Raw genomic sequence first — 14,784 nt, 5'->3', positions numbered from 1 at the left:
TGATACCTTAGTAACTGAAGTGACAGTGAGTTACAGGGTTCACTTTTTCTGCCTTTAAACTTTATTTATATAAGAACTACAAAAAAATTGCCCTAATATGATAATCAGTTAATAGTAGGAATAATTTTCTAAGCTAAATGCCTTAAATTGTCTCACTCTAATTTCTGTATTGTGCGGATTTACTGCCTTTCTCTGTTGTATATAGTTAAAATGAAAATCACACGTACACAAACTCCTAGACCCACACAAGTACACATGTGCACTTCTAGATGTACATTTTTGGTACAGTATTTAAAACATATACAAAAACAGAGTTTATACAGTGCTAATAAGTTTGAAAGTGCATTTATTTGAGTGTCTTCATAATTTTATTTTAAGATACATTTTTAAAAACTGCAGCAAAAACAAAAATAGATATTATTGTGCACAATTTGCAAAAAAGCAGCATGTGCAACAAAATAAACTATTTTCAAAAGTACAATCAAAGTTCTAAGTGTCCCAGGAACTATATAGAAAGGCACAAAGTCAAACATGACTTTCAATAGCACCAGTGGAGCTTTGAAAGGCCCCAGAGAAAACTACATTTCCAGCGAAAATGGCATCACTTCCGGTTTCCGCAGGTAATGGTGCACATTAAACCATGTGGTTGTTTGTTTTGATAAGGTGATGACATTTATTCCAACACAGGAAGTCCTATGAACCCATGAAACCTCCACCTGGGACAAACTGAATGCATGATATATAAGTAAAACTCCTCCCTTTTCATATGCAAAAAGAATTATTGCTCTAACTTATTTGGTTGCAATTCTACAGGGAATTTTGAAAAAAATATGCAAATGGGATCGCGGGGGCTCCCTTCAGCTTTTAAGGGTTAAGCAAGCTTTCTTTAAGTAGTTTCTTTTAGTAGTCTTCAGGAATAGTTCTCCAAGCTTCTTGAAGGTCATTTCAAAGGTCTTCTTTGGCTTCCCTTTGTTCCATTTTTCAAGATGATCTCACATTGATTCAGTACTGATGAGGTCCTAGATCTTAGGAGGCTGATCAATAGTTAAAAGTGTTCCATGATTGCTAGGATTTTCTTTTTGCCCCTTTGTTTCTTTTGCTTTTTTTATACAAGTGTGTTTTACTGCATTGGCAATGTGTTTTGGATTACAGTAATGCTGGAAAATGAGGCTGTTGTCAGTCAGAGACTTTCCACATGCATTGGCTCCCTGTCAAGTTCAGGGTCCATTTTAAGATTATAATCATGACCTCTAGGGCCCTGCACGGTGTTGGTCCAACTTACATCAATGATCTTCTTCTTCCTTATCGCCCCAGCAGGTCCCCGAGGTCTTGTGACCAGGGCTTGCTGGTTGTCCAGCATACAAGGTTAAAAACAAAAGGTGACAGAGCGTTTGTATCAGTGGCTCCCAGACTCTGGAACTCGCTCCCTTTGAGTTTGACATATGTGGACTCAGTCATTTCTTTTAAAAAGCAGTTAAAAATCTGTTTAAACTTGCTTTTGGTTGATTTTGTTTGTTTGAGGTTTCTGCTTCTGTAAAGCACTTTGTGATTTTATCTTGAAAGGTGCTATATAACTGTGTTTTATTACTGGCTGTGAACACTCACTGTTGTACCTCTCTCCTGGCTGCACAGAGAGACCTAGAGAGGAGCTAGAAACGATGTGGAAGGAGAAAACAACAATGGTTACCATGGTAATCAGAGAACTCAGTGCACTGACCCCCAAATTTGATGAGTAGCTCCAACAGATCCCAGAAATGACATCAGACATCTCTATCCAGAAGAACCCAGTCCTAGGGACTGCACAGATATTACAGAGGAACCTCAAGCTCCCAGGCCTCTGGTAGAGGACCCAAACTTAAAGGATAAAGACTGCCCACAGAGCAAGTGGGGAAGTGTGTTTGAGTCATCATTGCAAGGCACAACAATAGTGATCAAAGTACTAAGTAAAATGTATGATTATCAGGTGATCAGGATCATATTATTATCAGGAACATTACAATTTTCAAGAGATAACACAGCAGGGAAGATAGAGGTTCACTTAGAAGCTATTAGCAATAACACCAATAAAGTCAAGCAGAGCACAGGAGGGATGTCACGCTAATGGGCTAGTTTAAAGTTTCTAGTTATCTCAACCTTAGCCCAATGCTTTTTCAAGGCTCACTGCTTAGTAAAATGAGTTCTAGTTGTTGGGTTGGAGACTCTGTGAAATTAGTGGGGGCAGCAAAATTATGCCTACTCATGAACTCCTAAACAGAGAATACCCTGGAGTGACTATCCATAAGTGTGGACAAGCTTGTGCTTTAGATGTCGAACAGTCAAGAAATAGCAGAAGAAAACAAACAACAAACTTTATATATGCTAACAATCCCTGTGGTGATGACTTGTTATGTGGAGTCTCAGACGTGGAAATGTGGCACACGCTGCAACAGCTCTGTGATTAATACTACTGACAAAGCAGTAACTAATGATCGATTGAGGATGCTTGGGTTCCAAAGACCATTTCCCCTTCACTTACTTTGCCTTTTTCAAAGCCATCTGATATTTTGATCACTGGCAGGGGCCATGTCAGTGGAATTAATTACTAATTTAAAGCTGAAACCTTCTAATTTGCACAAAACGCTGCTCACAGAAGGAGATTTTTGAATGATTAGTTAGTTTCAGATTCACCTGATGTCAGTGGAGCTGTTACCCTACCTTTGAAAGAACGTGCAATGAATAACGACAATGCAAGTTTTATGATAGTGTATATTCTTGTATTAAACATGAATTAGAGCTTGCGCTTTGAAGTTTGACATCTTGTGTTAGGCAGTGTTTATGTGTGTGTGTGTGTGTGTGTGACAGAGAGAGGAAGATTAGACTGCATCTAAGAAATATTAGCTTCAGCTACTGTAATATGCCTTTTGGCTGTTTTATTTACTTTAAGGTATTAGAGTATTTTTCTGTTTTTTAAATGCACAGCCCCTCCCAAGCAGTCATTCTTATACATTTATCTCTGTCCACACATATCTGCTACGCTTCAAGTGTCAGTTGGTGAAATCTTCATTCATATCGAGAAAGAGTAACATAGCTCAAGATTTACAGCCTTATGCATTATGCAGTAGGAGCTTTTAAAAAAGATGATTGGAGAATTCCCATCTGAAATGCAGCTGCAACATCAAAGCATGAGTGGGAGGAAAATTAAATGGTACAAAAAATAAATAATGGTAGACTTGATGTCTTTGCTAATTGGGTTGTCTGGCACTTGGGTCAAAAGGGCTTCACCAGGAAAAACCTAAGAGGAACAACTCTCGTGTGTTAAGGTGTAACAACTTCTTGTGTTGAAGTGATGGGAACGTGACTTATCATTGCAACAAAGAGAAGGCAAATAAGTCCTCGGTGCTCAGTGGAACAGAGTGAGTTTCACAAAGAGATTTGGGGGGAAAAGACAGCAAGAACGACAGTATACTGACAATCTTTTCCCGCTGCGCTAATGAAGCCCCCCCCCCCCCGTGACTGCTGCCAAGTAGCTATACAAACACTAGAGGGCTCTCTATGTGGACAGCAGCATGGGCCTCTGTTGTCACTCATGCACTTTTCTGCACTCACACACACGCACGCACATTCAGACATGCAATGATGAGCGTGACCTTTTCACTAACAGTCTTAATAAAGACCTGTTTAACCTTTTCCTTTCTCCTTGTTTTCTAAAACTCTGGGCTTTACGCCCTTTTTATTCTTTTCTTTTCTTTTCTTTTTTTATTTACACAAACCTTAGTTTAGAAAAATGCAAATAAATGTGTTCTTTGCTTACCATTGCTTTCCATGGTAGCCCCGCAGTGTGTGTGCCCATCTGTTTACTGCTTAACCATATCAAATGACATTGTAAATGAGCAACTCGACTTCGTTTCACCGGTCGTCTGGCCTATTTCATTTCATTATTAACTCGGAGAAGCGAAGGCCAACGCATGCGTCACTTACTAAAAGAAAAAAAAAAGAGAGAGTAGAGAAAAAACACACGCACACTGCGATAAGAACCGTTTTACCTGCACACATCTAGATAATACCTACAGCTGCAGCCGGCAATGTGAGACGATAACCTTTGAGCGTCCGTGCCTGGGCAGAGCGGCATGCATTCATTTGTGCGCCTGTTGACCCGACTCCTCATCAACCCAATGAGCGCAGTGGAGGGGAGGCTCTCTTCGCCACCGTGCATCTCTCCTCCATCTCTTCCTCACTTTTCCAGTCGGCCAGCAAGCCTCTAGGAGCTCTTAACTACAACACCAACACTGTCACTCCGCACTGACAAACTGCGGGAAGGATTTCTAGCCGTTTGCCTCTCCGCCTTTTGCTTATTTACCCACCGCCTCGAATGAAACGCATTGGAGTTTTTGGCGTTTTAAGGGGAGAAATAATGCAGCAGTGGAAAAGGATGCAAGTCTCACTAGTAAGTACAGCCCACCACCATAATATATAAAGCTAACAGGTATTATTGAGGTAAATTGGTGTTTTGTGGAGAGGTTGAACAGGACTTCTTATAACCCCTTTCTCCAACGCGTGGCTTCAGCGCATTTTACCGGGCTCGTTTACAGGAGCGAGGTGACTCGGAGCGACAGAGCAAGTCTACAGAGAGCTCAACAACTTAGGCTACCTTTTTTGTAATTCATGCTTCCGTCACCAGTATAAGCCGGTCGTGTATGTCTGAATCCTTTTTTTTTTTTTTTTTTTTTTTTTTGAATTCTTATGCACATTTAATGCGATGGCACGGAGTGACTGTCTCCTCAAAGGGTAAAACTTCAGAGAGAGAGCGAATTTGGGTAATCGGGATACTGCCTCAGACTATTTTAAAGCCATGAAAGGCGAGTAGCAGACTCAAACTTTGGGGGTTTATCCTTCCATTTTGCTCGTTGACTAGCAATTAAAATCCCCCTATGTGGGAATTTCCTACCTTGGACAGCTCTTCTTCTTCTTCGCCGCTCTGTTCGCGGCTGAGCTGTCTGGACCGGCTGCTTTCTGGCGGGGAGCTGTTCTGTCTCCGTGGTGCTGAAATCGCTTGCTCAGTCACGCACCACAGTGACTTAAAATGCCGAAGAAAGGATGTGAGTGATTTAATGTGACTGACTCGGAGAGAGGATTTTTAAGTTGGCTACAATTTGGTATTTTACCAGTTTCTCTTACTCTCTCATCTGTATGCAATCCCGTTTTTCTTCTTCTTCAATCTTTTTTTTTTCTTAACCTGGTCCTGGATCTCTTAGTCTCCGGGTCGGTGTCACAGTAATTCGTATCTCTTCACACTTTGTTATAGTGCAGCTTCAGGTGAAATTCATCGTTACTGTCCTTCAGAATGCGACGCTGTAATCACACAGCATATGACCACAGTGACATTCGGTGTGTAGTAAAAGTTACCAAAACTAAGACTGACACCGCGCTGAAAGTAAGCCGTTCTGTGCTCCGGTAGCATCTCCACCTCCATCAGTTTTAGCCGAGGACAACTCAAAGCCAACCCTTTGTGTCTGTGCCTGTTTTACCCTCTGATTTTGCATTCAGCTGAACACTGCCCGTCAGACTGAGCGAAGCATTTAAAGAGCCGAAACTGTTCTTGATTAAAGGGCAAAATTTACATTACTCACTTCCTCTATCATGTGTTCCGGTAACATCAGTCTGTTGTATCCAATTTTGTGTGCTTGTGTTTCTGTGTTTACGGAAACAACTTTATGTTCATGCTTATCAGAAAAAAAGCAGTTCAAGTGTAATATTACATATTTGTTTCAGTGAGTAAACATGGCTTTAAATACCTCAGCAATTATCTCATCTGGATTACTTGGATATCAGTGAGCTGCAGTGCTGTTGACATGGCTCACCTGCTGCCAGCTTCTCTATTTAAACCTGGTGCTATTGCATGCATGCACGCACCAATATCTAAGGAATATGACTGCAGGCTTTAACAATGCTTAACCCGAAATGTATTGTCAAAACATTAATCACAAGGAACGTGTAATTTCTCAAAATCTATCAGGATAATCCCCAGAACAACAGATTAAAGCAAAGCAATCTGATATTTCAGGATGAATAGCCTCAGAGTGGAGACATAGCCATTTGTTCTGTTGTAGCAGAATAATATGAAAACAAGATTGGAGCTAAGGGTCAGGCTGCGACAGATAGATCATTTGTAAAGATGAAGTGACATCCAGACTTCTTATCCTAAAATGAGAATTTATTTTCTTTTTAAAAACATCTTTGTTGTATCTTTTCGCTACTCTAGAAACATTTTTTTTCTTGCCTCTCATGCTATCTGTGTCATCTGATTTCTTCAAATGTTAATTTGACTCTGTTTTTTAGTTTGTTTTTTTGTTTTAATTTTTTTCTGCCTCTCTCTTTCTTCACAATCTTCTGACAGCTCCCCACAAAACCAAGAGACAACTAACAAACTGTGATTGCTTCCTTGCAGGTCCCCCCCTCGGAATAATGCCAAATGGATGCTGTGCTAAGAGAGTCACCCCCTCACCAAATGCTATGGAGGTATGCCAAGGCGTGCAAGTGACCTTTACCACACCATGAATGCAAGCGCTGCTGTTAAAGGAGGACACAAGTAACCTTTTCTTCTTATCTAAGAAGGAGCAGTTGATCTGAAGAGAGGAGGGGGGAAGCAAGAGACGCGGAGAGAAGAATCCCGTAAAACAAACAAACAAACAAACAAACAAAACACACAGCGACAGGATGCCAAAGCGGTCTCAGGAGATGCTCATGGATCTGTGGCTGTCCTTGCTGCTGGTGTGGATTACTTGTGTTCTGTCCGTGTCTATGACTCCTATCATAGGCCAGTCCAAAAGTACACAAACTGGTGGGTCCGCAGTGGTGGCGAGCGGTGTTGGCGAAGGACAAAGATTACTAAGCCGCGCCAAGAGAGGATGGGTTTGGAATCAAATGTTTGTGCTGGAGGAATTTTCTGGACCAGATCCAATTCTAGTTGGCAGGGTGAGTGCTGTGATTGTCAGCATTATATTAAGCTCGCTTATCGTGTGGAAACATTAATTCGGCCATTTGAATGCTCCCTCCATTTTTTTGTTCTTCCCATGGGCAGTGGGAGGGTTGTGGTTGTCAAGGGGAAACAGAGATATGGGGACGAGAGAGGAAGGCAGCGAGAGAGGGTCAGAAAATGCTTATGGAAATAATTAAGCTCCCATCAAATAATAGTGGCACATTTCTTGCTTTTACATTTGGATGTTCTTGCAATCCAAGTTAGTCAGAAACAGAGAAACAAACACAACTGTTAGTTCTTACTACTTTTTTTGCAAAAAGTAAAGGTACACGATGAGGCTGCAGTCCCTGTTTTTTTTTTCTTTTAATTTTAAAATGTTAGTATTGTATTTTGTCATGTAAATGCATTCTTTAGACACAGTTTATAGCATCGATAAAATCCTTTGAAATAATAGGTCTATTTTAGCACTGGTTACATTTTCCATTGCGGCTGTGTAATGGACAGAATTGCAGGCTAATCCTGCAGCTAAAGGCCACCTGCTCCCTGGCCTGTGTGGAAGTGTCAGGCAGGTTTCAGGGGAGGGGAAGGCTGCTGGCCAGCCCGGCCAAAGCAGCTTGTTCACAGCTCATTGCTGGGATTCACCTGGGGAGAGTAAGGCTGGCAACCACGCTCACATCTCTCCCTCAGAATATCACCCAGCCGCTCTGGCATGGGCAGGGATTCAGGCCATCAAGCATAATATTTGATCTTGTTCAGTCGTAGTTTTTGCAAACAGTTTATCACAGCTAATATTTGATAATTGGTTAGTATGTCTTTTTTGTTTGTGACTTTTTGCCACTGCAGTGAGTTTAATTCTTTTTTTTTCACTCCCTCTGTTATAACTGATGGCGGGACTGATGCAAAAAAGTTGCTTCTATTTTTTGTTTAAAGAAAAAACAACAAACAAAAAAAACAAGCCAAGTGCATCATTTTATTCTCACTTTCCGTCTTTTTTTGTTCTTCGTTTATGCTGAGCGTAGTCATATGGCTGCATCAATTAAACATTTAGCACCATGCGGGATTTGCACCTGTGTTTTCTAAATACCATGCTAACACAAAAATGCTGTTAAGTGATGCATTAATTTTTCAAGCGTATCAATTAGGCAGCCACTGCTGAATTTAACAATGGCTGCTCATCAGAATTCTGAAACAAACAAACAGTCACCGGAACCACATTTTCCATTCTTGAGCCTGGATTTCATAGGCTAGATGTTCAGTAGCTCACAGCTGCAATTGAACATTTCACACATCATCACCCAGACAGTTATATATCCACAGATATTTAGCCACATAAAAAAAGTTCCTAAAAACAGAATAAAGTCAGCACCCTTTAATAAAGATAAATATGTGGATAACATGGTTGTGATTTCAGTTCCAAGCTTACACACACTTTTGCTTTGAATACTGTGCTGTGTGCCCCTGGCCAGAGTGTCAAATGTTCTGCACATTGTCAGCAGAGAATTGGTGGCACAAAATCAAGTTATGTTCTCGGTCATGAAGGATGTGTTCTCTCAAGGCCTCAGTTAATGCTTTGCAAAGTTGACTGTAGGATAGGTTAGTCATAGATATAAGCATCTTCCTGTTGAAGGACAGTGCAAGGATTGGGGTAGGGTTGGGGGGCAGCTCTGGGCAGAGAAAAAGGCAGCTAGCCTTTTTTTTGCAAAGCGATGATGATGGGTAGCGTTCACTGCAAGGTTAAGTGCTCATGAGTATGCCTGGCAGAGCTAAGATAAGTCCTGTGTTAGACCAAGATGGCACTGCATCCCTTTAAGACTATAAATCTCTCTTCCTTTCAGTTCCTCTGTCTCCTTTTCTTCCCCTTTCCCAGTGTTTCTCGTGCTTAATTAAAAAATGAATCAAATGGGTGGGAGGTGTGATTCAAATGGGTCACAAAGCTCTCTGTGTATTTTGCACAATTTTCTCTGCTGCGTGAGGCCGCCTGTGTCTGCAGTTGTGGGATGGTTGTCAGGGTAGTCCAGGCCAAGACTGGACTCTTTCCATCCTATAGCTTTTTTTTTTTTTTTGCTGCTGCACTCTGATGACTATACAAATACTGGTAACAAGAGTAAGAGATTGTATTTGAGAGAAATTGTGCCATTGATTTTTAACTGTGTGTCAGCCACGGTGCTCTCTCCCAGCAGAGACTATTAGCATAAATGCAGGAAAGGAGGGAGAGGGCAGGGAGGTGTGGAAGAGTGAGAAGGACGGCCATAAGGCGTGACAGCCCCCTTCCCTTTTGGTGTTCTTCTTCAGCGCATCGTTTCTCGACATTGTGATTACTGAGCGGCGTGCTCGTCAACCCCCGTCAGTCCTGCTTGTGTCGCGGAGGCAGACATGCAGTACCTGTTAAAGTGAAGTCGGGGAGACAGCTGTGAAAGCTTGTTGCTGTAGCTTAAAACGAACATAGCGTTGGAAGGGATTTTAGGATTACTCATCATCAGCTAGGATGGTTCAGAAATATCCCATCATTAAGAACAGAGAGTTAGTTCATATGGACACATGTTTGCTCATCGATGACAATGAGTGGGAGATACCAATACCACTTGAGCGAGTAAAGACTCTTATGGAGACTACTGGAAACCAGGCAGAGGGTAATTTTAGGCAAAGCAGCTCTCGATTTACCATTGCATTATCACGAGGGTGAAAAATAGCTTTTATTTTAGTATAAAAAGAGTTGTGTAGTCGAATTTAGGACATATTTTTCTGCATTTCTGTACAATGCCTGGCAAAGCATTAGCCATGTTTACCAACCATTTTGCATCTTTAATCAGAGCAATTTCAATTATTCAAACATACAACAAAGAAACTCAATTACACCAGGCCATTAAAGGCAAAACATTGCCTTAGAACAGAAGACAAACACTGAACAAATTGCTGTGTTTGCACCAAAGAGATATCAGAATGTGTTTTCTTTGTAGTGCAAGGCAGATTGATGGCAGTTTATGAAGGAATATCTCACAGTCTCAGATTTAACTCTTAGCTTTACTTCCAGGCAATCATTTAGCATATGGTGTGTTAGTATTGCTAATGATGGATTCCAGGGTTGAGTTGTACTCAAAATGTGTTAAACTGAGTGATCCCTCATCCTATTGTCTAGCACTTTTATTCACCACAGGACTGAATGCGTTTTATGTTTTTTTTCACAAAGAGAATAATGCACCATTAATATTCGTCAATTCAGGTGAAACTATAAGATTGCAAAGAGTGACAGTGATGCAGAAAGAAAAATCGGGCTATGATTACCAATTCAGCAAAGACAACAGATGAATCTCTACAAAAAAAGAAGAAAAGAAAATGCTTGGTCTGTCTTCACATACGTTCTTGGGGAAGAAAATGCAAGCTTTATTCTTCCAAACAAGCTGTTTGACAGAACTCCCAACGAGAAGAGCCAGAACACTATCAGATCGGTGGTGTAATATAAGTCTGCTGGGTGTTTTGCTGGAAGCAAAGGTGATATTCTGTAGCTCTGTTCCCCCCTAAAATTGAAGACCTTTTTTCTTGTACCGACTTGTGTGAAATGGTTCAATCTTCCATTCTTGTTTTCCCCTTCAGATGTACGTTCAAGTGAAACTGATAAAAGATCACAGCTTGAATCCATCTGTGTGTTCCTTGGAAAAATATGTGTCCCTAGTATGTGTTTATTTATTTATTGAATTTTGTATTTGAAAAGGTAAAATTCCCATCATGTTATTTTTTCTGTCTGTTTACCATCTCAGTCTGGACCTGAATAGATTACGATTAGCTAGCACAGTTTTTCGAATTCGGTTCAGATCTTTTTGTTACTTTCTGCACTTTGGACTGCTAGTACAAGATGTGGGACATCACTCTATAAATACTGATGCAAGCTACTTTTGCTCAGCTGGATTGCCTCTCTCAGTCTCTGTCCCCCACTTCTACCTCCACCTCTTTCTCCTTCTTTCTCTCTGTGAAGGGGTGATTATGGAGAGAGTGGCTCTTGAGCCCAAGTAAGCTTGCCTCCGGGGCTGATGGGGTGTGGTACGATGACATTGTTAAAATTTCTCAGAGTGTTTGGCTTTGGCGATGTGAAGCAGTGAGGCAAAGCTAAGGCGAGATTGAGTCCTGAATACAGCTGCCAGAGAAGCCTCAGACTCCCTGGTCCCGCTAAAGGCACCACTGTTGCCGCTCGAGCAGATCAAAGGTTGAGCTTGCTCCTTGACTCAGTCAAGTCTCAGTCTCAGGCCGATTTGGCCTGATGTTAATGAGGATCGCCCACCTTTATCTGAATTTACTCTGGCTCCAACAGTTGAACGGATATCTGGCTATGTCTTTGATTGATGGATGAGGAGTGGGAGTTAATGAGAATATTAGCCGATTTATTGCCAGTGATTGATAGCCATTATGACACATAAATTATAAGCATTGGCTCAGATATAATTAATTCTGAAATATAGCCCAAATTAGACACAGGTTCCAGTGCCATAGTGAGAGGGTTGAATAAAAAAAGCTGTCATTAAATCCAGAAAAGGAAAGCCCATCAATGTTTGTTGGACTTCATTTCATTCCATTTGGTTTCTCACACCCACAACAGCTCCTGGAATACAGCTCTGTAATCTCTCTTCAGGCAGCACCACACAGATCCATATTGAGCTACAGCTCCTCTGTCTTTCAGCTCTTAGATCTCCATTCCCTCTTCATTTGCAGTTTAGAGAAAAAAGCAACCCCCCTCCCCTTAAAAAACAAACAAACAAACAAACATTAAAAACACTCTAACATATCCCTGTCCACTACTTCCTGCACCTTTCCCTGCCCTGGTACCACACTCTCCTCTTTCCCTGTGTGCCTCACCTGTACAGTACATCACTAATGCCAGCAGGGCCATTATATCAGTGGGCCATGGTCACATTCCCCCCCCCTTTCCTTTTTTCCAATCTCTCTCTCTGTCTGTCCCTCCCAGTCTGTAATAAAATACTGGGCCCAGTGATGGCTCTGATAGAGCTGTGGGATCACATTAGTGTTGCCCTCGAAGAGCTTGACAGGTTGTCTATGGCTTTGTATTGTCATCCTGGTTCCCATTAACAAGCTGCATATGTGTATGCGCATGCGTGTGTTGTACTCCAGTCCATTCAGCAGTGTTGAGACAGACTAAAATGAGATGAGCGGGCACCAGCTTGGATGGAGTATATTTAGACATTAGGGTTATGTGTGCAAGAGTAAATACAGTGTGTCCACAAAGCCTTATAGCCGGTCTATCTTAGCAAACATTTGCTGGGCTTTCACTGTGGTCATATTTCTGAAAGATTTCTCTCTAAACTGCACAAGATGTGCTTTGAGCAGAAATTGCAGGTTGAAATCTACAGTGTTTCAAATTTCCAGGTGATCTCATCCTCACTGGCCTGATTACTTTTCAGTGTACTGACAGTGCTTGTAGCTTAAATGTTATTGCCAAGAATTTTATTTTTACCAGCGTGTCATTTAGTACAAGTATGATATGCCATATTTAAAAATGTCACTGATTTCATTTCCCCCTTTATGTGTTTTTAAACACACACTCACACACACCTCACAACCAGACTTCCACAGATCACAATTTCCTGCTTCTCCTCTCACATACAGCCACTGCCGGGGCATTACATACAATTACACACTATATTTCCTCCTTGTGTATTTTCTTATGGGAGCTGAAATAATGTTTCAGTTCAGTGTATCATAAGGGGGCACATGATGCACCTCGTCCGCCATCCCTGGAAACTCTCTTGTGTACATGCATCAGCTGCAATAATAATTTAACAGGAAAGCACATCCATTCACATGGCTTCAGAGTCCCTGAGCAAAGTAACAAGCTTGCTGCTATCACTCACATCTGTGGCTCAGCATGATTAAATCCATGTTGTACAGTGAGTAGCTCACGTGGGGGCCACTTTCCCGAGCTTCTGCATCAGTACTAATTCATAACAAATGGTCCCTTTATGGTTTCACCTTGGACTGCATTGCTGCGATTAGCTTGCTCCCATGTCACTGTTTGTCAGTCAACAGTGTCGAACTCTTCCAGCTATAATCCAGAGAAACACTATCCTCTCATTAAGTCCGAATCTTAACTACCCCAGCCCTCTCTTAACTGCCTTCCCTCCCCTCAGCTCTCATCTCCTCCTGCTTCCCTCACTCTCCCTGGCTCACCGGGCTTGGCCTGTGTTGGCTGTGCGGAGGTGGAGCGCTTAGTGGGCTAAATCATCTGGCACTCTGCCTTGAACTTTGCTCTAACTAATTTATAGGAATTAAAGCGGTTCACCTCAAAGGCTTGGCTGATGCATTGTTTTCTCTAAATTAGCCAAGCCTTTGAAAGATGGGCTCAATTTTGCTTTTTTTGATTACATCTTTTTTTTCATCAAGAGTAAAATTTAACAGACTCGAGTTTTGTCTGTGCTGAAAATTTGTCGATTTCTTAGGCAAAATACTATGGGCGGCTAAATTAGGCAACAAGTTATCTGAATGACGTTGGACATTCTGCTTACTTATAAATATGGATTGTGTTTTCAAGTCAAATCGCTGGCCAAGCATTAGTAGCAGTAAATGAGGTTACAATTATTCAAATCTGATTTTTCAGATGAACAGATTATGAATATCTGAAACCTGCTAATTGGCCCTTGCCTCTGCCATAGTCTTTTGTGGGCATAAGCCACAGAACCAACAGTAGTAGCTAAAGATTCTTGCTTCCCGTGCCAGTGTGCTCTTGTGGGCTGGATGTTTGGCTCAACTCCCTAGGAAGCTCCTCTCCTATGGATAGATCCCAGCGTATGTGAAATGCTGCAGGCAGCTGCAGGCAGCTTATCCCTGCGCCTCTGCTCCCATGCACGTCCCATCAGCCAAACTGGGACTGCCGGAGTAATCTTGTTAAGAATGGATGTTGTTATTGTGTGACTGGATGTGCATTTGGCTTCGCGGTTAGCTGGGAGCGCACGTGGGCTGGAGCAGGAGAGACAATGGGGAGGGAGTTCTGGATCAGTTGGAAGGTGAGTGCCTATTTCTGGCACTTAAAAGATGACAGTCCTCAACATTTTTCCTCTGCTTCCTTACTGGCACGCCTTGGCTTCCCTCCTATTTCTTCCCTAGCTAGTCCCTAGCCCCCTCCTCACATGCCTCATGCAATATAAAAACAAAGCGGCCTTAGTAAACAGTGGGTGTGACATTTACTTGAAGATTGGTGTCTTCACCTATAACGGGTGTTAAAGATGATGATTATCATTACTGCTGAGTCGAAGGCACGGGGTTGCTCACCTCAATCACGGACGTGACAATAAAAGAAAACACACACATACATAAGGAGAATTGGTGGCTCCATCCTTTGTGCTTGCTTCTGTCTTAATGCAACCACTCCTGACTCGGGTATCTGGGTGCCAACAGACTGTGGCTTTGACCTTTCTCACAAATGAATTATTTTGGTTTAATGATCCTTTCTGCAGAAAGAACAAAAAGATTGCTGAAATAATAGCCAACGGAGGCGACAGAGAACGTAAAAGGGCAGCACCCACACACCCGCCATACTTTACTACCCAACCTTACTTGCATTCTACCTGTGAATACACCTGTATCCCTTTAATAATCCTTCTTCCTAGTGTTTGTGTCTCGAAGGTGCATGCGATACATCTAGCCTGTGTCTTATAAATCAACTAACTTCAAGAAAAAAAGTATCTGGGATGTAACAAGCAGGTGGCGATGATGGAAACACATGCGTCTTTGTGTGTGTGAAAGTGACACTTTGGATAGTTCCCCCTCCTCCGATGTTTGATTAAGTCTTCTTTTTTCTGTCAGATCAGAAAAGGGGGTGGGATGTG

General features: G+C 41.9%; 1 protein-coding gene across 1 annotated transcript in view; it reads left to right on the top strand.

The window, feature by feature from the left end:
• The first annotated feature begins 6,440 nt into the window (after positions 1 to 6,440).
• Positions 6,441 to 14,784, top strand: part of cdh8 (cadherin 8) — a 98,235-nt gene continuing 89,891 nt past the window's right edge. The window contains exon 1 of the mRNA XM_031742768.2: positions 6,441 to 6,951. Within this exon, the coding sequence (XP_031598628.1) occupies positions 6,694 to 6,951 (258 nt within the window). The 5' untranslated portion in view covers positions 6,441 to 6,693. The remainder of the gene's footprint in view (positions 6,952 to 14,784) is intronic.

This window comes from Oreochromis aureus, linkage group 1 (genome assembly GCF_013358895.1).
Source record: "Oreochromis aureus strain Israel breed Guangdong linkage group 1, ZZ_aureus, whole genome shotgun sequence".
Lineage (NCBI taxonomy): Eukaryota > Metazoa > Chordata > Actinopteri > Cichliformes > Cichlidae > Oreochromis > Oreochromis aureus.
Note: the sequence above shows the minus strand (reverse complement) of the source record. Positions and strands in the feature narration are given on the sequence as shown.